This window comes from Bacillus rossius, chromosome 1, assembly GCF_032445375.1.
Source record: "Bacillus rossius redtenbacheri isolate Brsri chromosome 1, Brsri_v3, whole genome shotgun sequence".
NCBI classification, from domain to species: Eukaryota; Metazoa; Arthropoda; class Insecta; order Phasmatodea; family Bacillidae; genus Bacillus; species Bacillus rossius.
Window position 1 is genome coordinate 83,075,346 of NC_086330.1, and position 26,039 is coordinate 83,101,384.

The 26,039-nt window shown below is 38.2% G+C and overlaps 1 protein-coding gene across 1 annotated transcript in view; it reads left to right on the plus strand.

The window, feature by feature from the left end:
• The window catches only part of LOC134530920 (regulating synaptic membrane exocytosis protein 2), a 350,617-nt gene that overhangs the window by 212,544 nt on the left and 112,034 nt on the right, over positions 1-26,039 (plus strand). Inside the window, exons 6-8 of the mRNA XM_063366274.1 lie at positions 673-861; positions 6,262-6,480; positions 8,305-8,532. Of these exons, the coding sequence (XP_063222344.1) occupies positions 673-861; positions 6,262-6,480; positions 8,305-8,532 (636 nt within the window). The remainder of the gene's footprint in view (positions 1-672; positions 862-6,261; positions 6,481-8,304; positions 8,533-26,039) is intronic.

Consider the following 26,039-nt stretch of genomic DNA (forward strand, 5'->3'; position numbering starts at 1 on the left):
CTGCTTTTGTGCTGTTTAATGCAGTCGCCTAAACCTGCCTGATACAGATCTGACAGCCCTTAGTACCCGCTACAGCCAACCGCCATCAGAATACATATTTATAAGTTAGTTTTTACTATATGTTACTTCTAGATATATTTATATTAACTGAAGATGTATTAATAATGTTGGTAATTACTTTTGTTTTAAAATTAAATTTTTTCGTTAATATAAGTAATGCTACTAACATATTTTTATAATGTGTTTTTCAGACTCAAAAAACTTAATGTAATAACACAGAATTATTAAAAATCGTAAGCACATTTTTCCAAATAAAATAAAATATGTGGAATTATATCCTTTAACAATAACGTTCACATCAATGTTCAATATTGTGTAGAACAGTGAGATACTCAGGCAGTCAATGTCTCTAGCAATTGTAAGCACAGCGGCAGCTAGTGACTAGGAAGAATGGACGGGTAACCAGGGCAGGGAGCGGGGCTCGGTGATCTGTGTCGGAGCGGGGCGGGCCTGCTGCCGTGTCGTCTCTAGCACGTGCCTGTGTCTCTGTTGTTACGCCAGGTAGGGGCCTTGCAATCCCGCGCTACCCTGAGCTGCGCCGTCACTCTGACGTATCCCTCGCCTCGGCCAAGGACCTGGCCCGGGTTCAGTGTGCCTCTTTGTTGACGGCAGGTGGCAGCGGCCTTGCGCCGCCTAGGTCCCCAGAGCTGCGCCGCCACTCAGACGTGTCTCCGGCCTCGCTCAAGGAGCTGGAGAAAGTGGCGGGCGAGCGCCGCGAAGAGCTGCGCTGGGAGCGCGAGATGGAGTGGCGCCAGCACAAGCGTGGCTCGTCCACGGGCCGCGAGCCACTCCTCAAGCCAGGTGGGTACCGCCCTCGCAGGCCTCGCTTCGGCCCGTGGCCAAGCTCGCTCGCGGTCTCCGGACTCCACGGACTCATGCCACTCCGTGTACCGTCCATCGCGGGAGAGAGTGGTCGACTCTGCTTCAGCATGTCGTGAACCTGGCTCTTGCTTTCTTGGACTGCAGCCACTAACCTGATATACCTCAATTGTCTCGTGTCAATATTAACTTCACTCATGTATCTCCATGTACCGTCCATCGCGGGAGAGAGTGGTCGACTCTGCTTCAACATGTCGTGAACCTGGCTCTTGCTTTCTTGGACTGCAGCCACTAACCTGTTATACCTCAATTGTCTCGTGTCAATATGACCTCCACTTATGTATCTTCATGTACTGTCCATCGTGATAGAGAGTGGTCGACTCTGCTTCAACATGTCGTGAACCTGGCTCTTGCTTTCTTGGACTGCAGCCACTAACCTGATATACCTCAATTATCTCGTGTCAATATTAACTTCACTCATGTATCGCCATGTACTGTCCATCGTGATAGAGAGTGGTCGACTTTGCTTCAACATGTAGTGAACCTGGCTCTTGCTTTCTTGGACTGCAGCCACTAACCTGATATACCTCAATTGTCTCGTGTCAATATTAACTTCACTCATGTATCTTCATGTACTGTCCATCGTGATAGAGAGTGGTCGACTCTGCTTCAACATGTCGTGAACCTGGCTCTTGCTTTCTTGGACTGCAGGCACTAACCTGATATACCTCAATTGTCTGGTGTCATTATGACCTCAACTCATGTATCGCCATGTACTGTTCACAATCGTAGAGAGTTGTTAACTTTGTTTCAAGTTGTGATAAGCCTGACTCTCTTTTTTATATTAATTCCCACTAAAGCCCTTGATGAACCAGGTTCTCGGTTTCAGACTGCAGTCAATAACTTGACACTTCTTCCTTGTTATCTTGTGTCCTTTTCTCATTTTGTCATTTACTTCAATGTACTGCCATACCGCTTCGTAGTGCTGAACTTTACTCTATATTGTTGTGTACATGAATCTCTGTGTCTCATATTGCAGTTACATTTAGACCGAATTCTCTTTTATGTGGTTATTTTGCACTCTAATAATACATCATCCACACAATAGGCTGTGCTGTAGTTCACTCTACCTGTTAATGAATTTGGCATTTTTCTACGAATGTAACCACTTATTGATATTATACACTTTTTTTATTAACTCATAATGGCCCTTTCTTATGTACCACGACGTAATAGGGAGTGTTGTCTGACTTCACCCCATGTTGAAACGGGCTCTCTCTGTATGTGACTTCAGCTAGCAACATGTCCAACTTACTGTGCTCCTATTACTTCCTTAATGTTATGTCTTCATCGGCAGGGAATTCTTGAGCCCACTTCACCCCAATGTTACCTCCTGCTCGTCGGTAGTTCCGGCGCCAAGCCCGCAAAGCCGATCTGAGTCGAAAGGACCCGATCGGGCCCGATGGCTTGCAGAATTCGAACAGTGCGTGCCCCTGTGCTGCGGTTGGTATCCAGGCGACAGGCAGGGGCGCAGTCTTGAAATTCATCAAAGTTACGCAGTGCGAAACTGCGTAACACCACTGTGAATGTGACTGTGTCTCTGACTAAAGCCGAATACTTGACAGAATTACGATGCTCCTGGGACTATGCGCTTCCCTCGTGTACCTCAATATACTGTCTGCTATAGTAGATACTACTGGACTTCGCTTTCCTTGTGATGAATGTGACTTACTTCACTTACTTTCTGTGCTCATGTCTATACCATTAAACCTATTGCCTCAACATATACGTCATCATATTGTCCATTTTAGGGGCCTGCAGTAGCCCCTTGTGTTGCCCTAAGGTGAGAATGATTCTATCTTGGATTGTAGATGCACACTTAATTAGAAATTTTTCTTCTGTTAACATAATGTCAATTTTTTCTTCTTACATACCTTAATTGTATTTTCCTTCTCTGGTGAACACGATCATGCTCCATATTTCAGATCGTATTACGTTACTTTATTCTCACTCATAAAGCTTTATGATTTCATTTTTTCTTTCAGAATGTATTTGAAACCCTGACATTTGAAATTACTTTCGTTCTGATAGCTGTATTCCTAATCTCATGATACGATGTTATTCATCAGCTTCGATTTAGTTGTCCATGCATTGCGCAATGAACAAAATGCCATGTGTTTTATGAAATACATTTTTGGAATAGTTTCTTATTTTGCAGACAAATGCTAAATAAATTGTCTTTAAGTATATATTCTTAGTACATAGTGACAATCCAGTAGTATGTTTCTCCTTACACTCTGCGGAAAGATGTTGGTCACATTTGTTTTGCAGCTGCTAATACCTGCTGATAATTCATGTTGCTTGTGAAGCCTGTGTGATATGCTGGACTACAATGTGTGTCTCTTACTATCTTTAAATATACGCCTTACTTTTAAAACGTTTGCGGAATTTTCTCTATCCCATTGCTTGTGCTTGTTCTCACACTATACAACGAAGAATTGGTTGAGAAATTATAAATAATTACTGCATTCATTTTAGAATAGTGATCCTCGGAAAAACAGTCTTATTAGCCTTAAATGTAATACTCTCATCAATTGTACCTCATCAGTAAAATAACTTTTTTCCTTGACACACCAAGTAAATATCTCAAGTATCAAGCTATTAACCCTCTCATTTTATCACAATAAATAAGTCACTTTGATTTTTAATTTGTATATATCTAAAAGAAGATAAATTTTAAAATATTTATTTATAATAAGACAGTAACATTCATTTTAAGCATTTTTTATTCACTAAATTCTTTTACTCATTAAAATAATTACAATTTAAACTCCTTGTTTACATAAATCTGAATTTAACACTTTGTTAGGATTTATTCCCGCAATATCTTACTAAGAATTTTTTCACATTAAATTGTTCATTAAATGAGGAGTGTTTGTAATAAACTTTCTAAGCCGGGAGAAACGCAGATAGGAGAAGGCAAGATGATTTACACTTGCAGGGTATTTATTATATCTAGAAGTTTTACGTAACGGCGGAGGACACCAATTTGGCTATGCCCCTCCCCCTCCCACAATTCTCGCCAACCAAACCTCCAGGGAGGGGGAAGCCAAAAGTATTAAACTTGATTACGACATAGCTAAACAGCGGAAGTTTGAGAGCAGTTAGCGCGAGTACTCTCTTTTACATGCGATTTTTTTGCCCACAAATTTATCTTCGTGCTCCACTACGGCCGGATTCATGGCACAGAAAGCTTCTATTTCAGAATAAAAGCATATATTCGTGCTATTAATTCTTCAAACTTTTCCAATAATTATAAATGAAAAAATAATGAATGTATTGTCAACTTAACAGTAGCAGAAATTAAAAATTTATTTATCTAAAAATATATTTTGTCATATAACATTAAAAACTGCAATTTACTATGTTTCCTTTTACTTTTATCTGTGAAATAAAATTGGTGATATTTTACAGTTGTTGTCAGCACTAAAACTTTTAGAAACTGGCATTACTTTGGTTAATGAAAAACACTGTGAAAATACGAATATTTTTACAATTCTTTATGATGCTTTTATCATTACGCATTAAAAAACATTGATAATTTTCATCAAAACAATGAGCTAGTTTAAGTAGACCTCTCTTTGGTTTAAAACTTGCAAACAAAGTTTAAATACAATTGCTGTATGCGATCTGATTTATAGCGTACTGCTACCTTTCAATTATTCAGAAGTGGAAGGATACGCTTACAATAAATCCTATATGGATATCTTTCAGGTTATTGCCAAAAACTATTTTTGAATCAGGTTAAAATTTAATAACAAGAAATCTGCGATACAGTTCGATAGTTTCACTAGTTATAAAATTTAAAAATGCATCATTACCTGTTAAAATTTTTTTATTAATGGTGCAAAAACAAGGGGGAAAAGATAAAAATAGTTTCTCATAAACTGTTTTTGTGGAGAAACTATTTCCGTCTTACGCGACTACATCGTGTAACGCGAACACGCCCACGAACAACACGAATGAGCGACAATAAAGAAAGTTACAACCTGCGGTGACGAAAGTGCGTCACGTAATGGCAACCCAGCGAGATACGTCGCTCTCGTGGATCTGCGAAAGGATACACAAGCCTAATTAGCAAAGTCGCCGCTAGATTACGCGCGCGGCTTCACTTTGTTGGTTTCAAGACCAGATGGGGGAAAGTTGGGGCAAAGACAAGGAAAGAGATCGTGTACGAGCACAAAGTTAGCAGACAAGATGCTGCCGAATTGCAGAAAGGACTAAGGCGCGGGGATAGGGAGGTAATTCAGCACGGCCAAAGGACAGAGCTGAAGTGGCGATAGTTTGACGCAATGGCGGGAATGAAGAGGATACCGGATGTGCTAAGAGCAGCAGTGGCGAAACGCTAAAATTAGCTATCGACAACTAGCGACGGGAAGCTGAATGCTAACAGTAAAACAGGCTAAACTTTTCAGGCTGAAAGGCTTCAATGAACAAAATGGTTAGATTCAGAAATATTAAAATACCCATTTAAAATTATAAATCAAAAATAAAACTACATTAAAAATTATATTTGTTATGGTTCCCATAAAATTACTTGAATGTTTAGCTCAAATTTGACCAAATATAAAAGAAGAACTGCAGCAAAAGCTGCTATGTTTGAAAAATTCTTGAATACTTAAATATGGATGAAATTTCAAAAAAGTCATAACATACTTGCCTAATTTCAATGCTCTCCTTGTATTCCAAACCATCCTCCATTTCATTGCCTATAACAGACTGTCTAGTATTCCAAAGTGTGCGTTTATTTATTTATTAATTTTTTTTGCTTGGTCGTCTTTTACTTCAGAATCTTCACACTATAAGTTATTTTGTTGATGGTCTTCTTATATCCCAGATTGTCTTATATTCGCGGCTGTGTATTCTTCTAAGAAGTCAGATGTTCGAGGGTATCTTAAACCTTCAGTCATTTTAAACTTGGAAGCAGTGACATTACATCCCAGGTAATCTGCCCTACGTTGGACCGTATATTCTTCTAATAAGTCATATTTTCGAGGGTATCTTCAACCTTTAGTAATTTTAAACTGGAAGCAGTGACGTTACATCCCAGGTAATCTGCCCTATGTTGGACCGTATATTGTTCTAAGAAGTCATATTTTCGAGGGTATCTTCAACCTTCAGTCATTTTAAACTGGAAGCAGTGACATTACATCCCAGGTAATGTTATATTCGAATCTGCCCTACGTTGGACGATGTCCTGGGTGATAGTTGACCGCGACTTGGACGACAGCCGCGACGCTGACCTGAGGAGACGGACGCGGCGGGGGAGGGGCACCGGGGGTCCCGGGGCGACGAGTGACGCCGCGGCGCCGTGTGTTGCAGACGAGGGCGGCGGTGGCGGCGGCGGCGGCGGGGGGCGGTCCCGCAGCGGCTCGGTGTGCCCCCTGGATCAGCAGGCGCCCGACGACCCCGACGAGGCGGAGGAGTGGCGGCGGAGGCGCGGCCGCACGCGCCGCAAGTCCCGCGTGCAGAAGCAGCACAGCTACGACGACGACGTGAAGAACGGCGGCGGCGCGCCCGCCTCCCAGGAGCCGGCACTGGGTGCGCTATTCGTGTGCCGACAAACTGATCCCGCTTTTCTTCTTTTTGTTTACTGTAATGATGATGTTTCACACAGATGTCCATTGGCGTAGATCGCTTGGGGCCATACAGCCCCCCCCCCCCCCCCAATCGCGCCAACTGGAATTAAGAAGCCACTCACTGCTGGCCTCGTTTGCACTTGCAAAATTCTGACTATTAAAAGCGATTTGACAAACATGATATCAAAAAATATATATTTTATGGAAAACTTTCTGTATATTTTTTTATGTGCTTATTGCATGTATATATATATATATATATATATCAAAATAAGGGCAGTATACAACATACAAGCACCGTGTCCAGAGATGACATGCCCACGCTCACAACTCTCGGGCCCGAATCTTCTTGAGAACCCTACAGATTTGCGCCCCTGCAGATGCCTATGCTCATTTTGTAATAGGTAAAAATTAAAGGGAAGAGAGATATTATGAAGTAAGAAATTAGAACAAGTTATGTAACATAGTAAGAAAATGCGAAATAATTAAATGTTATATACCTAATTAGGGTACATTAGATAATAAAAAAAGTTAATTTAAGGCAATTGGGATTTTAAATATTATTTTTTGTGATAATATGTAAGTAGTAAAAATGTTATGAAAACATGTGAGCGAATCTTTTAGTACTCGCCGGAGGTGTGTAATATCTAACCTCGATTACGAGCAAATTCGTATGTTTTCATGTTACAAATAAACTTCTAATACAAAACTCGGAAACGAAATTAAATATAGAATTATTTAAAATAATGCAGAGTGTAATAAATATACACACAAACAGTATCTTCTACTACATTTCTTGACGAAAATCACGCGTTGTTTCCGCAATCGCTGCTATAAATCGATGTCGGAGCAGCTACGTCAACTTTTGAATCATTTGAGTAGCAGAGCGAAATTTTAAAATATATAATGAAATGGATGCAATAAAATCAAAGAAGACTTAAAGAAATACTTTAATCCAGGTAGGACCAGATTTTCGACGGGGAATTTTGTTAAAATACTGTCCATCTTGTTAAAATTCACTTAACAGTTGATTTCTGAAGTGTGTGTCCCATATTTTGCTTAGTTTGTATCCATCCTATCTATTTATGTTTGATAGGTTTTTAATATATAAATTTATCTTTTTTTATGTATTGTGGGGTATTGGCTATGGTGTGAAACAATAGAATTTAATTCTGTGCGTGGTTTCCAAGGAGTATACTGCTATAGGTGATCGTAAGTTTTCATGTTTATAGTCGCTGATATGTTCTTTAATTCTTCTGATTATTCGCAAGTTAGTTTGTCCTGTATATACTTTGCCACGTGAACATAGTAACCTTTTTCACACCGGCTGGATATTTGGCTGGAGTTTTATCTTTCACTGATGTCAGGGACCCTTCAATCTTGTTTATAGTTTTGAGATTGGTTATATGAATAACTAGCTGCAATACCCGGCGTTGGCCGGGCTGAACACAGGGTGATACGTTGCCCGCGAGTTAAAGAATAATTTATAGCGCTATATGACAGTGTGGTGGACATAGAGAAATTACACAGAATTACTGTTTGTGTATATATGACCTATCAATTTCTGTTTACCCATGGCAATTGGCTAAACTGTTTAGAAGTTGATGCACCATCTAACGGCGAATTAAAAAAAATAGGATAGCATAAAAACCTTCTCCGTGAAAGGAAACACTATTATGTGCAAACTGTCATGGCGATCGGTCCAACGGTGTCAGAGTTTATCGATGTCGTACATACATATCAGCATCCAGTGTTATATACATAAATGTGTATGTATTTGAGGCAGCTCTCCGGCGCACTGACAAGTGTCTGGGCTCGGCAGGCCTGCCGGCGCAGTTGCCGCGTCGCGCCTCCGCCTACGACGTGTACGCGACGCGCGAGTCCATGGCGCCGGCCGCCCCCGGGGGCCGTCAGGAGGCGGCGGAGGCGGCTCTCGGCCGCCGCCCCTCCTTCCGCGTCGGCAAGCCGCCCGGCATCTACGACTTCGACACCAACGGCGCCGACGACCAGAAAGGTGAGGCAACTGAGTGACCGAGGCACCAGGAAACTGGCTGCTCGTCTGTCCTTCCCGGGTTCCGTGTGTTTGTTTACGACAACGTACTTATTAGTTGACTAACAGATTTGATCTCTACGAGGGTGTTTTATGTGAGGGACCAAAGATCCTTTCAACCTCTTATAACAGAAATGACACCCATTGAATTCTCATATGGTAGTATATTTATTTTTATTTTGAGTAAAGTCCTATAATGATAAAAAATGTATTCACACTCAGTATTGAAATAGACCCAAACTTTGTTAAAACTATTGCATGAAATTTCTCTAATTGTTGTATACAGCATATATTTTAAATATGTGTCAGGAACATTCTGAAAACATACCTTTTTAGAGTATTGGTTATCTTCATATTGAAATATATATAGGTATATATATTGAAATTTTTAATTTAGTTCAATGACAATTTCGCAAAACAAAGTCTTCTTTAGAGTGTGAAAACCTATCAAAACAGTTTTGAAATTAAACTTGTCAAAAATATCTTAATCCTAAATAAATTTTATTAATAAATCATCTAAGAGTATTAAATGTTAAAAGGTTTTCAATTAAAAATAATAGTTCGCTGTTACATGAGTTATTCTAAGGCTAGTGTGATTTCGTACGGGCGATGAGAATCACAAGATTAACCAGCATACTATGAATGAGCAATTCGCCAAGTTTGTGCCTGGCTAGTGCAGATTCTGGCTATAATATATTAGTTGTTAGGAGCCTTAGTTGTTTCAACACGCATTTCTATAAAACGGTGGTAAAGTCTCAGATTTTAATCTTAATTCTCATTTATTCTTTGTAACCATGTAAAAAAAATATATAGGAATACGAAAACTGGCAAAAGTTGATATCATATTATGTTATTATAATATAAAAATAATTTTACAAAATGTAAACATTATTTTTTATATAGGTATCTGTAAAAAAGAACTAAATATCTTAAGAAAAATTTTTTAATTCGAAAATATTTAAAATCTTTCAATGATTAGATTTTTGACTCAACACTAGTCTTAAAGTATATTTTCTATTTTTATGTTACTATAATAAAACTATAACTGTTTGTTTGTTTGTTTGTTTGTTTGGACGACACGCAAAAAATCAAAAAATATTGGACCGATTTTGATGAACCTTTTTGTGTTTTAAATCTTACGATTTGACTTAAGAGCTGGTGTCAGAGATATAACAATAAAACCAATTTTTTTACACTTATTGGCGAAACCCGTCCGCATAGTGAAGCTCGTGGTGGCTATCGAACTAACGGTGGTAAATACAGCTTAGTTATAAATGTCCTCAATATATAGCGATGCCTTGATTTTGAAACGCGCTATCGCATAGTGCGTCCGTCACGTCTTTGTTTGAACATCACGCAAAAACTACAAGGCCGATGTTTATGGAACATTTTGTGTTTAAATTCCTATGATTAGACTTAAAAATTTGTACTTAGTTTATCTCGCTAGAACATGAGAGTCGCTTGAAAGAAATGAAAGATTGGGAGGAAAATTTTGTTGAAATAAACATGGCGTCATAGATATTTAACGTTTTGTTTATTCTGTAAGGAATTACGAACGAGGCACTATCTTTTACTACGTTATAATAGTATAGGTGGTTTTAATATCATATATCTCCTTAGAACGGAAAACAGCGAAAACTTTGCAAAAATGACTACGAGATTTATTGAATGTTGACCATTGGCCCTCGATTACTTTCATTTTGACTGGATATAATTGGATAATGTCTAATGTTGTAAGGTAAGATAAGATTTTAAAATACCGTAAATAAATAAAAAATAAAAATATGTATACGAGACTTTCAGTCCAGTGATGTGTAAACATCTAAGCTGAATAACGAGCGGATTCATGTGTTATCGTGTTGCAAATAAACTTATAATTCGTACATTTAGCGTAGATTTCTTTAAAATAATGCCAAGGGTGATAAATATACGAGAAGCATTCATTTTAGGAAAATTTATACTTTTTACTTTTGCATTTTTATGTTTCATTTTGCACCCGAATCTGATAAATTTGGTTAAACAATAAAAATTGTATCTGCAAATAAAGCCGGAGGTAATAAACCAAGGACTAATAATGTATAACTGAGAAAGAATAACCTTCTAAAGAGGGTGAAATGTAAGGCAGTTTTAGTTTTCAAAAAATGTATACGAACGAATTTAATCAATTAGGTTTTTTAATATTTTTGGGACATTTGGTTTATTAGTACTAAGCATAACTATTTATCTACTTACACGTATATTGAGATGACAAAATATTAATTTATGTTAAATACGCCCGTGTTAAACAAATTTTATATGTTATCTCATAAAATGGAAAAAGAAAGACAGATAAGTGTAATTTCATCAATTTAATAAAACTCGAACACTTTAAAATGATAGTTATAAAATCGGCGTAGGGCCTACTTGAAATATATTTATAATTAATTAATGTTACTTGTTACAACAGCAAGAACATTTAACACCCCCCCCCCCCCAAAGAGGGAGTCGAACTCGGATTTTCTCAAGTAGGAAATGTGGTGGATTATACCATGGCTTGTGGGTTTTCTCGGGGTAATCCCGTTTCCCACGCCAATCTATACCCCATCTCATTTCCCCTCATGCATCTTCCCTCGGGTAGGGCAGCCGGCCCCTGTGAGTGTCAGCCCTATACCATCCATGTAGACCCTGCCTCGGGCGGGATACTGTGTGTCGATTCTCGAGGTACGTTTTACAACATTACCAATTTCAACATTATATAGATCAAATATACCTGATATTAATATGATCTTTTAAGTTAAATTATAAAAATTATTCACAAAACTGTCTGACAGTGGTGCAATATCAGCAATATCCTGACGTTTCCACGAGTAAAGCCACGGTTTATAAGCTAGTAACTAAATAAAATTGAAGTGTTTGAATGAATAGGTCAGTTACAAATAATTTGGTACATTTAAATAATTTTAACATGTTTATAAGATAATTATGCTTACAAAATCTGTTTACTTCTATTAATTAGCGCATGATTATAATTCACCATATTACAATAGCTTACTAATATTTTCAATGCTAGATGTATTCGTAGCAGAGTCTAGTAACAACATAAAACTAAAATGAGCAGACTGCAGAAAACAATTTGTATCCGATTACCAGAAATAATAAATAACCAAGTGGCTTGTAGTCAGCCAATAACCAACCACATTCCTGGTTGTCAAAATAGCCTAGCCAGTCAGGTAAAGCTCGGTTTTGGTAAGAGCTCCGTTCTTCCAACCTATGATGCTTGCTAGCAGGAAGAATTCCAGAGAAAATGAGTGAATACTGAAAAGGCGATGAGTACGATAAATGTCGGAATATCTCAGAAGTGAGTCATATTTAGCGGAAAAGAACCAGAGGAAGTCGTATTTCGGGTCCACACGTTAGAATTTTCTGTGAAAACATCTGACTTGTGTTGTCTATAATTCCAAACATATTTACGAGTCATATGAGACATCATTGATCATTTTGAAATTCTAAATTTAATACCGATTTTAACTTGCATACCGGTGTATATTTTTACTGTCTCACTCCGGGTCCTAGCAGTGCTCCACAAGCTCTCACAGTGACACCCGAAACGATGTCCAGCTACACAAAGCTAATTCGTGACAGACACGCGCATGTGCGTGCACTGGTACGATGACGTCACAGGCAAAACAAATAGTGCGTGACAAACACTTTACGGAAGTGATATATCCATCGTGGTCTTCAACATTGTTATTAGTTTCGTAGTTCTTGGCAATTCATATCTGATGGAATTTTGCCACACAGGAAAGTTCGACAAACCATCACTGTGACGAGCGGATGGAAGTTTTCACGTCGAGGTTTTCCAACTCAGGTAATAACGGTTTGGCTGCGGAAACGCCACACGGTCTGGCCGACGGCGAGACAGCTTCCGCGGCGCGGGGAGTGATGCGGGTGTCGCCGTGCCGCAGTCACCTGACGGCGCCCGGAATAAGGAACCGCCTCGGGATCGACGTGCCTTCGAGAGGCGCTCCTGACTCTTACCCCCGCTTCATTCCAACCCTCCACCACCCCCTTTCCTCATTCAACCTTTCCCTAGCCCTAGGGGAGGGCTAGATTGGTTTTCGGGATGGACCATTCCCCACGCAGGCACGACGCGGATCTCCAAGGGTCCCGGCGAGGGGCGAGCGAGGCAAAGACACCCCTCGTTTCCAAGCAGCGAGGTCCGCGCCTCGTCACCGCAGCCAAATATGAATTTAGAACTAAACCCTCACAGTAAAGTTTACAGTTTCAAAAATTATTACTGCCCGTAGCTTACTTGATGTCAATATTTATTTAATCGTAATTAAATATAATTTCGTGTAATAATCTGCACAAGAAAAAAAATTAAAAATATAAATGTTTTAATGAAACTAAATTATCAATTACTTTTAAATAAAGGAAATACATACCTTATAAGATAAAACATTCAGAAATATTAATGAACAGTTTCCAACCAAATTTTTATTTCTAAAATTAAATTAAGATGTGCTGATGCTATCGTTGCAGCATAGAATTTCAAAACTCACTTCAAGTAGTTTATTTGCTCATTTAACTACCAGAGTCGCTTGTTGTGAGTTTAGTAATTGATACTGTGCCCTGTTTCGGCCATGCGCTTGAGAATTAGATATGCCATTCTGAACTAGAACCAAACTACAAATTTGTCCACTTACGAAAACCAAACAAAAAAGCCCCTGAAACTTAAGGAAGTTCTTAAGGAACCCGCCTATCCGGGCATGCATACACAAATCACGCAATTTGAAAACCATTTAAAATATCCGAGTAGTGTCTGTTTAAGAAAAGCATTTAAGTTTTAGCTAAGGGCAGTTGGGTAGTTCTGTTTCAGTATTTCAATTTTAAACTGCATTTTTGGGAGACGGAATAGGGCTTAAAAGCACGTTTTCAGAGTTATTATCAGACATGAAACTCTCAGTAAATATTCTTGAAACATTTAAGGGCCATGCATTACATCTTTATTTTCATTTCTGCGCCACATAATGCTATGCTTACCACTCACATGTCAAAGTTGCCCCATGCATCACGAGAAGTTCGGACTTGCGCTTAGAGGCGACACCGCACTTACCACCCCGCCTCACTGAAGCTTTCCCCACACACGATCAGTCTTATGGTTGCTGATGATGTTGCCTGTATCGTTTCATCGTAAAATATGGGAGAAATAATTAGGAGTTGCAATTTTGGTTGCACTTTTAGTTAGAAATGGGGGAAAAAATATCAACTAGACCAAAGTGTGCCAATAAATACATATGTTTGCAACGACACTCAGCTGATGGACTGATGGAATTATTGTTTGGTCTGACACTTTGGACTGGCGAGATGCTCTTCCCACACACGGAGTTCACACTGAAGGCTCTCAAGCCCAGAGTTTGATTTTATGTAAAACCATCGGTTCGTCGGTCCATCAGTTCAACTGACCAGTTCACCATCCTTGCTCACACACGGCAGTTCCGACTGTTTAGTTCCAACTGATAAGTCTGAACTGATAGTTCGGACTGATAATGTGTAGGAGCCTTTACACAGATAATCTCCCGACTAGGTGGGCCCCTTAACTGCTAGCGAGTATGTCTGATACACGATTCCAGACATTGCGGCATTCACAGTCTGCTTGGTTTTTCTACTATGTGCTCGCTACAGCCGAGCTCAACCCTGGCCGCGGCGTGGAGAAACAAGGGCCTAAAAGTCCCGTCCTCATCGATGTAATCTACTATAAGTAGATTAAAGGCGATGGAATGAGAATGCAGCATCGACGGAACGAATGATCCGAGGAAACCGGAGCACCACGCAAAGACATGCCACGTTAACGAGCCTGGATCTCCTCTTGGTGGGAGGCGATTTTGACCTTCGTCCTTTTCCGCGCTTCCAATCCCTTCTGCCAGCCAAGTCCTTTGGCCTCGTAGCTGATTGGCGGGATAACTCCCCTCCCTCCCTTCCCCAACGGCAATTTTCAACGTCATCTTCCAGAGCATGCGAGGGTGACCACATCCGCCCCATTAATTCGCACCAACCACTTATTTTTTACTTCCGTCCCATTTTACTCCGCTAACGACCTGATATCCAGGAGGCACGCCGTAAGCTCCGCGCTTCAGTGAATCGACCACCAGTAATTGTGACATATCTACCGAAACATTCTTATGGCATAACATTCCATACGTTTAAAAAAAATTGGTACCGAGTATAACTGGGCAGCATCGTGCATGGGTTATTCTGTGCCACAGTTCTATAACTCGGAAGACGTATTGTTTTATGAAGAGTCGCTTCGGTTTTCTGCCTCCAAATGATTTAACCCTCGCGGCTACCAATTATTTCAAAAATGAAATTTTATCTTTAAAAATATAAGTTTCATATGCCAACAATACTTGTCAAACATAATAAATTTAAAAAAATGTGTTAATTTGGTTTTATACTCTTAACTTTGTAAAATAATGTTTAAATATACTTTTTGTTATAATTATACATTATATTTGTATAGTTTTATAAATTTTAATGTTTAATGTATGGTTTTGTGAATTTTTATTACTACCTAACTAAATCAGAAAATGATTAACTGTATTTAGGTTTTCATTAATTCGTGAAAGAAGGTCTAGAAGCATTTAATATAAATCTCTTAAATTCCTACTCAATGATGAATAAAACATCGCATTAAGAATTTTGCGAATTTCTTCAAAAATATGTGTCAGTTATTATTTTATTTTTTAAAGTTGAAAAGCATTTTGTCTTCTTTGAAATATGTCAGTAAACATGTATCTTACACATCCTATAAAATGTATTACGCAATAAATAGTACCAATTGTTTTTCAGGTTGACTCATTTACCCCACCACGCAGCGTGTTGGAAGATGTCCGTTAGTCAAAAGTTTTTTTAAATATTTTAATTCTGTTGCTTAAATGGAAAAAAAAAATCAGTTTGAATGAAGTTAAACGAATATTTCCAACTAGCTTGTTACGACTGTTAAAAGTATTTGTTCTTCAGCGGAAAGACAAATAAGAAAAAATCGTACAGTAAGCACAGAATTATGAAAGTTTGGCGAATCATGAAATACTCTCGAATGATGTCAAAATATTCTATTAAATTTCACTAATTAATACTTTTAATATCCTTGCAGTTTCATAGCTGGTATGCAGAAAGTACAAACCTCGACTATGTAGTACTTGATTTAATACAATTGCTTAGACACAGGCCATTGCAGTTATGCAAAGTTTATCATGAAAAAGTTTTGAAGAATGAGAAAAAAGGAATAAAAATAAACACATAATTTCACAGAGAACAAGCGTTAATCAGCTGATGTCGATCAGATTGACCCAACGATGAAGCTAAACAGGTATCATGGACCACACAAAGAAGACAGCACAGACAAACACAATCAAATTTTAAATATCAGACAGCACAAGAATTCAGTTGCAGAAATTTAGCTATGAAAAAATGCACAGACGAATACAGTGTGCTGAAAATGACGTGACAGTTTCAACAGCTGCAACTGTTTTGTCATAGGGAACCTACAGTGTTCGTCAGTACTGTCGTCATGATGATGTCCGTAATACCTGTTTATTTTCATCGTTGTGTTTTATTGTTTTCTGCGTCGTCCAGGTTTATTGTATTTCTGCATTTACTGTTATTATTAAGGCTGCTGGGTACGGTGGGCTAAATAGTGGGAAACATGTGTACCGCTGTTGATCTTTTTTGGGAGAATGAATGAAGTTAAAGCTATAAACTTTTTGGAAGTAAGTAATATAAAGTCGTATAATTGTCTGAGACTTTTTATATTTTTAGAAATGTTTAAAATTTCTGAATAAAAAAATATGGAAAAAAGACATTTTTAACATTATTTTCTTGATTGCAGTGAACGAATGCAGCATAAATACCACAAAAAGCTATGTCTTAGACTCGCACCTTAACATGTTCTATAGTAATTTGCAACTTGAACATTACTTAAATTATAATCAGCCTGTAAAACTAGTAATCAAAATTAAATAATTTAAATATTTTCTCTCATGAAAACAGGACATCTATTTGTGGAGATATGTTGCTTCTATCCCCAACACCTTGAGTGAATGCCGAGCAGACATGCGAGCGATAAAAAAGTGGCGACTCTCGTTTCCTGAAACCGAGACGGATTATCGGCAATGGCCTTTTGGTTCGTTGACAGTAGCACAAATAACTTTTTTTTTTACTTTTCTTAATTTTTTCATTGCAAGATTATATTTAAAACATTGCGTTTTGAGGATACTTTTATCGAAGCGTGTTATGATGCAGGGCGAGAAAACCTGCGGACTAGCGACATCATCTGGCACAATTCCCACATGCAAAGGTCTGGGAATGGAACCCACCGGGGTTCGAACCCGGATCGCCGTGGTGGGAGGCTAGGGTCTTTACCAGTTTATCTCCACGGCTCCTGCTGTTATTGAACATTGCGAATAAGTTATACAATAAAAGTAATCAAAACGGCTTTTTTTCCCTCTAAATTCCTCCTTCAATACTTTAGTAAGAAAGCCTTTCAGGAAAAAATCATTAAACTCAAGAGAACTCAAATTCCAGAAATAAAAACACACTTCCGTCCCTTTAAACTGTTACTTTCGCAATTGAAAACATCAAATTTTACATTTCACTTGAGAGTTAATTTTCGTAAGCAAAATAGTTGCTTGCAACACAACCTCAACATTCCCACAATCAGCGAATTTTTATGAATCTGGAATACTGTTTTCACTTTGGTTTTTTAAATTGTTATGCTCGATTTTAAATATTCGGATGCACAAGAATTTTTTTTAAACGTTTAGTGTGTTTTGAAAAATTAATTTATTTTTGAAATTATATTAATTACTTTAAAGTGGTGCAAAATACAAGTATTAAGCTGTGGTTCACTCTATATTCATTTACAGCTCCTCACAAGTCTCTCTTTTTTGGCCCTCTAGGCTTCTTGTTGGGCTGTTATTATGTACAAGGGATCCTTAATATCCATTTTGGCAAATCTTTTTGAAAACTAAGGGTTTACTATTTCCTGCAGCAGACATTCCTTGTCGAATCTAAAACAAACATAATTATAAATTCGCTTAGGTATGCTGTATGTGTGTAACATAAACTTTAATTATATTTGTATTTTAACACTTCTAGTTCTCTGTATATGTTAATCTATTGATAAGAAGACATATTTGAGTCGAAAATGTGTGTGTGTGTGTGTACCAAAATAGCTTACGAAAAAACTACCAGTAATGCAATGCATATGTTGTAAATGGATATTAGTGGTATAAAAACCTTACTGTGAAAGATGTGTTACAAAAAAGAAGAACCGTAGAGGCATATAAATGTAGACTACATTTAGCACCGCTGTATGAACTACACATTTTACTGCTCTACTCAATAATTGTATGTAAAATCATAAGAAAAATACCTGCACAAATATGTTTCCAATTTTCGCACCAGAAAGCGTTGTTTTTTCGATAATTTCATGTCATCCAGTGGGAAGTGTAAAGCACAAAGTAACAATATTTTCTTCTCCTTATGTGCATCTGCCCAAGCACTTGATAAAAATAGTTTGAATCACGTCTTAGTAGCGGTTTTCCGTTGATTATTGCGCAGTGAGTAATCTAAAATCAGTACATGATTTGTTTTATGCCACAAATATTGTACAACATTAATCTAAAAGTTCATTTTCAATAAGTGGTCATTGTATTTAGCAATGCTAAAAGGAACACATATATAGCTGAATATGATAACCTGTCCATTATCGATAGCTTCTTTCGGACTTTGGTACTACTTATCTGCTGAAAGAGGACACTTAATTTCCATAATGGCATCGTCACGCACCAAACCTTCTGCAACAGAATTTTACATGACTTAATCGTAAAACAGAAATTACATTATCAAAGTTCAAAATTTATATAATTGCATATTTTAAATGTACCTGGAGTTGCACCAAGAAAAGGATATTCAGAATCTATGAATAAGCCACACTCTGTTGCCACTATTCCCTGATCTTCGGCCATTTTACACTTGGCTACAGGTTCGTTGGCAATACGATACTGTGTACCTTTCGTGCTGAAGTTTCCATACAATATGGAATGAACTAAGTTTCTACAAGATGTTGTAGCCCCCATTTTACAAACACTGCCGAAATGGGAAGCAGTTAGTAACTTTCTCCTCTCTGTATTCCACAAGTGGCATCTGTATTGCAACAAAGTCGTTCTCTGTAGCTCATTTCGCTCTTCTTCGGTCCGCACGAGACTAGCAACGAAACCTCTTTTCTTTTCCTCAAGCTCTGATGCTCTAATCGTAATCTCTGGTTGATCTTCCTTTGCCTGTACCAAACCATAGTGCTCATCTGCAGTATAAAGTATTTTTTCGCTTTCATTTGTATCTTGGTATTGTGCAACCGTTAATGTTTCCTCCTTTGTCTTGCTCGTTGTTGCTGGTCGATGTATTTTTTTTGTATACATTCCTAGAACAAAAAAAAAGTACATGTAATTGTAAAACAATCTCCCTTTTTAACTCCGTTATATTTTGTACACTCATAATATATTTTTGAAATATAGCTGACCCTGCCAAAATATTTTTGTGCTGTAATTATGTTTAGAAATAATCGCATATTGGCTTCAAAAGTTTAGTGAAGACACTTTCATAATATTGCACACACCCCATAAACAAGTTGGCAGTGTGGATGTCAATAAAACACTTAATGGCTGCCCTTAAATATTTCTTGTAGTGCTCAATATTGTGGTTACCTGAAATAATTTTTTCTTGATATATCACACTCAATACAGCTTTCATTACAACACGAGCCTGTATTATTTTGGCCTGGCATGGGCGAGAGCGTAGCTGCTGCCAAGTCATTAGCATTGCTCCTGAAAGTAAAATATAACTTTCATGTTATATTTCATACAAAGATTTTTTTGTGAAATTTTGTGAATGAAGCGTATAATGGTTGGGTATTTTTATTGTTAAAAAATATATATATATATACATACATATACACTATATGTCTGTATTCTCTGCCATGATTTCAACCCACTGGCTTATGATGCAGACATTTTGTGGACATGGTTACGTTATCGAATTAAAATTCATTTTACTGAACGGGAGCTTTTAAAATACTGATGCAAATTATTCAAGTAGGTACTTCCTACCGAAATACATTTAAGAAACTCAAGACAGTGCGTATGCACTGCAATGGCGATGTAAAAAAAAAGTTATTTAATTAGTAACTTGCCGCCCATTGCAAAAATCCTTTAAAAATAACAAGCAAAATGTTTCTCTTAAATAAATTATTTCGGGAAGAACTGTAACACTTACTATCAAGGTCTTACAATGAACATCACTTTTCAACTGTTTTTACACTTTAAGGATGTATATATATATATATATATATATATATATATATATATAGGTGTGTATGTATGTGTGTATATATATATATAATTGGATACTTTTCTATTGCTTTAGTTAACCTTTACATTATGTAAACGGAGGACACAGCATTTATTATGTAAACCATTCCATTCCCTTATTATTTATTAAATAAAACACTATACACTCATAAGCCACTCTTATTGTAAACAAGAAGTAAGAACCTAAGCAAGCCATGGGTTGTTTCAGATACTTACAGCTGTTAAGCAAAATTTTCAGGCAGTCCGAGCTGTTTGATGCATGCTGCATTCTATTAGGGCCTTGAATCGTGTATACCAAAATAACTCATTCACTCACTCATTCACTCTCTTCATACCCTTGCTTAAATTACATATGATAATTAATACAAAATGCGTGTTTTGAAATTAAATCCTGTAAGATTTTTACTTACTGAACTAGCTGTTGCTTTCTTTTCTTCCACCAAGCACGAGAGATTTTCTTTCTTGACGCTCTTCTGATACATGGTCTTACACGTAGACTTGTATTTTTTTTTGAGAATTGCCAAATTTTTCTGCGACATTTCACATGAAAAAAACCTAATGATATGTTCAACTAGCCCAGAATGTCTGCGCTACACCTTCGGAAAACAGTTTGAGAGAGGAACCGGTTATCGGCAACATAATCTTCGCGCGTATTGTGTCACACATTTGTTGACCTATACAAATGTTGAGCTAGATGGGCGCGTTGCCCTTGTTGTCACAGGCAGCCTTCTCGTTTTTGCTAGCCCACTATGTTCCTCGTTCTTTTAATTTTTTATGACTAAATTCCTTTTATGGAATTCTTGCGCTGTCTGATATTTAAAGTTTGGATGTGTTTGTCTCTGTTATTTGTTTAGTTTCATTGTTGGGTCCATCTGTTCGACATCAGCTGATTTAGGCTTTCTCTGTGAATTTATGTTTTCATTTTTATTTCTAAGTTTGTATTCTTTAATTCTTTTTATGATAAAAAATGCAACACTGCAATGGCGTCTGTCCTAAAACTGTATTAAAACGAAATTCTCCATTGCATAAATCGTTTAAAGAACATGTGTAGTACTTTTTGACCTTGTTCAAGAATACATTCAATTGTCACCAGGGTCCAGAGATCTTGCACCTACTGTAGATGTGGTTGGTGTGACATTAACTGTAGGTATACTAGTGATCTTCGTAAATTTACGGCTTTCTTCGTAAATTTGCAGAAACTAAGGTCACGTTCTTATAACATTAATTCAGAAGAATATTCTTTGGTATATTAACACACCTTCAAAAACATTCATTTTATGTCTACTTGTGAGTTTACCTAAGTAGTATAGGAATGTTCCTCCGGAAACAGGGTTCAGGGTGTGGAGCCGGAGCCGGTGTCCGCCATCTTGGATTTGTGACGTCACGACGGCAAAAATTCCTTAAAAATTCCTCAAAAATGACTCCAAATGACTCAAAAATTCCCGTTTTAAGAAAAAAATTCCCGTTTTCGAGGGAAAAATTCCCGTTTCGAGGGAAAATTTCCCGTTTTAGTCCTTAAAAATCCCAGCGGCTAGAAATGTCCATATGTAGGCTTAAGCATCCATGTCTACAGCCTCAGACAAGCCTCTGACGTCATCATGGATTATGACGTCACCGCTGCAATTTCCGTTACGCCCGCCATCTTTAAATTTATTATCCGATTTTAATGAAAAAAAATTAAAATTTATAAAAAAAATTCAATTAATAAAATCTTAATAAAAAATATTTTAAAAACATACATTAACGACACGGAACTCGGAGTCATCGGTTCGAACCCGGTGAGGGCAAAAAAAATAAAAAGGCGACCGTTCCTTCCTCCACGGAAGTCACCTACAGACTAACCTACCACCAATAACAAGGTCAACTAATATGATGTCATGTCCGCCATCTTGTCTTCGTCTGCTGGAAGCCATCATCATGTAATCGCCTGCTAGAGTGCGCTGACGCCATGTTAGTTGAATTCTTACCCGCTAGAGTGCAGTAATCATTTATTATTGCTGTGTCACCCACCATCTTGTCATTTGGTCGCCATCTTGGAATGGTGTAATTATTTAGCTAGGAATTCGGGAAAAATTCCAAAATTCGCCAAAAAAATTGGTCATCATTCTACAGATCTCTATCTTCGCTCAACAATGAGAAGTTCACAAGCTAGCAGAACCTGTTTATGTATTTTTTGTATTTTTTTAATTTTAAATTTTTTATTAATTATTTGTTATTTATTAAATATTTTTTCTGTTTTTTTTTTCGATATCAAAGAAAAGTGTAATGGTTTTCTACGTGTGCTCCCGATTATTTTTGTCATTATGTTTGCTCATGAATATTCTTTTCAATATGTGTATGGTTTTCTCCGTGTGCTTCCGATTATTCTTGACATTACGTTTTCTCCGTGTGCTCCTGATTATTCTTGTTAATAATTTGATGGTTTTCTCCAAGTGCTTCTGGTTATTCCTGGCTAGACATCTAATGATTTTCTCCGAGTGCTGCTGATTATTTGTGAGAAATCTATCTCTGCATGAAGGATATTTACTTAATGAGTCATATCATTTTATTCAGAGTTACATTTAATTAGTGAATTTCTGCTAATAAATTGACACTTGCAATAATTTTATCAGATGGAATTAAAGAAATAAACAGCCATTACTCAGTCAAATAATATGCCATGAGACATCAGCGAAGCAATAACATGTAAGACGAACTTCCTTCTCCTTGGTGTCTAGCGAAGCCCTCCTTCTTTTGCGATCGTTAGTGAGCATCCCGCATCCCACATAAAATAACTAATTAATATTTACCTGCAAACAACACGTGGCTACATCTGTTGATGACAGCCAGAACTACTTGCATCAATTTGCTTTGCATTAGATAACCTAACTTTCACCACTGATGGAGCTGTTGTAATCAGTTAGAGTCATGTAGTCTCGTAGCCATGTAGCCTCGTTTCCTGGAAGCTTCGTAGTCCTGTAGCCTCGCAGTCTCGTAACCTTGTGTTCTGGAAGCTTCGTAAACATGATGCATTGGAACTTCGTAGACCTGTAGCTACGTAACAAAGTAGCCATGGATTCACATAAAATAATGCTGTTGGAGCAGTGGGAGCAAAAGAGAAAATGCCGACGAAGACAGATGCGATAATTGGAGCCTTGTAGATGTGTAGCTTCGTAACCAAGTAGCCTTGTAATATTATAACATAATGCTGCTGTAGCAGTTGGAGCCAAAGAAAAAATTCAGCCGAAGACAGATGCCGCAATTGGTGCCATGTAGACTTGTAGCTTCGTAGTCAAGTAGCCTTGCACTATTATAACATAATGCTGCTGTAGCAGTTGGAGCCAAAGAGAAAATTCAGACGAAGACAGATGCCGCAATTGGAGCCATGTAGTCTTGTAGCATCGTAGTCAAGTACTCGTGTAGACTTGTAGTCCTGTATCCTCGCAGTCTCGTAAACTTATGTTCTAGAAGCTTCGTAGCTTTGTAGCCTCGCAGTCTCGTAAACTTGATTACCCGTAGTCACATAGTCTCGTTACCTCATGGCACGTAGTCGCGTAGTCATGATGTCTTGGAGCCTCGTATACTTGTATCTACGTAGCCAAGTAGCCTCGTTGACGTAGCTACGTAAACAAACATTCATGTAATCTTATAACCTAATGCTGCTGGAGTAGTTGGAGCTTTATACACTTGAAGGTAGTTGGAGGGGTCTTGTACACTCGTAGAATTGTAGCCTCATAGTCTCTTAGAGTCGTAGCATTCTAACCAAATATCATTGGAGCTGATGAAGCAAAAGGCTGTTGGAGCCAATGACTGTTGGAGGCAATGACTGTTGGAGCTAATGACTTTTGGAGACAATGACTGTTGGAGCCAATGACTGTTGGAGCCAATGACTGTTGGAGTCAATGGCTGATGGAAATAAAAACAGTTGGATTCATAGACTGTTGGAGACATTATATTGTCACGTGCACCTTCAGAGGGGGGGGGGGGCGAGAATCGTAGCTCTTTACATAGAAACAACTCGCTTGGCATCAACTAGTCTTAACTTCATAAAATACTTTACTGTACCTAGGATCATAGGTTCGTCATCCCGTACAGGATGTCTGGTGAGAGCTGAACTAAGGAGATTTTGCAAAATAACATAATACTTAATTAAAATTATTTTATTCTTAAAGTCAAATACTCAACATCATTTTAAAGAACATTTAAATAGCGGGATTACAATTTAAAACAATAATCTCTTTACTTCCTTAACGATTGAACGACCTTACAAGAGAGAGAATGAGAGAACTTCACTAAACACTTCCCTAGTCCTTCCGAATACCTCAAATCATAATTAATACTTAAAATTAAAACAAAGATAAGTCCATACTCACATTTTCCGAAAAGCCTTTCTTGATCGATTACTTAAAACTAACGTAGGGGCCTCTCCTGCCCTTAAAATCCGAACGAACATTACATTTTAAAAATTATAACTAAACGACTAGTGACGAGGGCCATTGCCTCCGCCCGAAAGCTTGAAGATGACTACATTATGACCTAACTTAAATTAAACGACTCGTGGCCTCTGGCGTCGACCATAGCTTCCGCCCGAAAGCTTGAATTCCTACATCACGAACGAACTAACAACTCGTGACCACAGGTGAGACGCATAGCCTCCGCCTGAGTGAGCCCCGAGTCACCACTCACTTGCGCTTAAATTCGCGCGCCCTGCCGCGCCTACCATAACAAAAGCTCGTTATTGAAGTCAAATTTACTAAACAACTAACTAGAACATCTGGGAAGACTCCCCCCCCTCTACCACAATGTGCAGGCCACACCGCGCGGCTTGTTACGACAGCGCGCCCCAGTAACTGCGGCCCGTGGCTGCGCCAGCGCGCGGCCAAACAAACAAACAAAATTCTGCAAGCCCGCAGCGCGCCGCGCCGGCCCCGTGCCCCAATTACATGGTCACGCCACTTGCGCTGACGAGTGTACAGAGCAGCCAGCCCAGAGTCCCGTCAGTAAAGTCCCCAAATTTGATTTCAACAACCCTGCAAAATTTCAACCCGCGACATAACCCTCCCCTCACAGAGCTCGAGCCCCATCGAGCTACCTCAAAATTACAAATTGTCTTTTTCCATTAAACCATAACTATAAATTCCTCATTTCACAAAAATAATAATTTTCTTAGTTCCTTGCTGTCTGAACATACATCTAGATTCTGCATAAGATTTATTTTAAAACAACAAGTATTCATAAAATTAAATGTAAAACTTTTATCTGGTTTGTTCTCACAGGAACCTTCAGAGGCTCGAGTTCTCAATTCTAAAAAAATTGTTCTGTTAGTGAAGCTCTCTTTACAAATTAAATTACTGTTCTTAGTTTCTCAGTATTCGTTAAACAATGTGCAAATTCTTGATAATTATTATTATTTTTTTTTTTCGGTTTCCGTTTATTACCATACTTCTTTCGTTCTTCAAAAAAAATTAAGTGTCCTTACAGTGTTTCAATTAATTAAACTCTTATCTCGTGAAGGTTGGTGCAACTCCTCGAAGTCAGTGTTGTCGAGAAGAGTAGCTCCCTGGGCTGGCCATCAGCAAACACCACTCAACTCCAACAGCTACTGGACTGGCTTCCAGGGCAGCTCACAACTTCTCCCCACATCTGCTTCGGAGTTGTGCCATCCTCATCACGAACAGATTACAATTCTGAAACATCATCAACAGGCATTACCATCACGCCTGACAAATACAAAACTAACTACTAAACTGCAATCGATGGGCAAGGATGTAAACACACAAAAAAAATAAAATTAATTAATTCAACTGCTAACATAAAGTATCCCACCCTTAGCATAATCTAATCAGGCAAATAATTTGATAGGAAAAACTTAAGGAAGGGAAACATGACCTCCAATGATTTTCCCTAACTCTTGAGTCTTGATCTTCTCTATACAGCAAATAGTCCCCACGAAGTAACTGGGTTGAAGGTCAGTTCACATGACCCACCCATAACCTCTTCTACTCTTCTTTTCTTCTGGGGCAACCACAATGCCCACCAATCTCTCTCCATGGTGCCGAACCAGCTATCCCATGAGAGTAAACAACG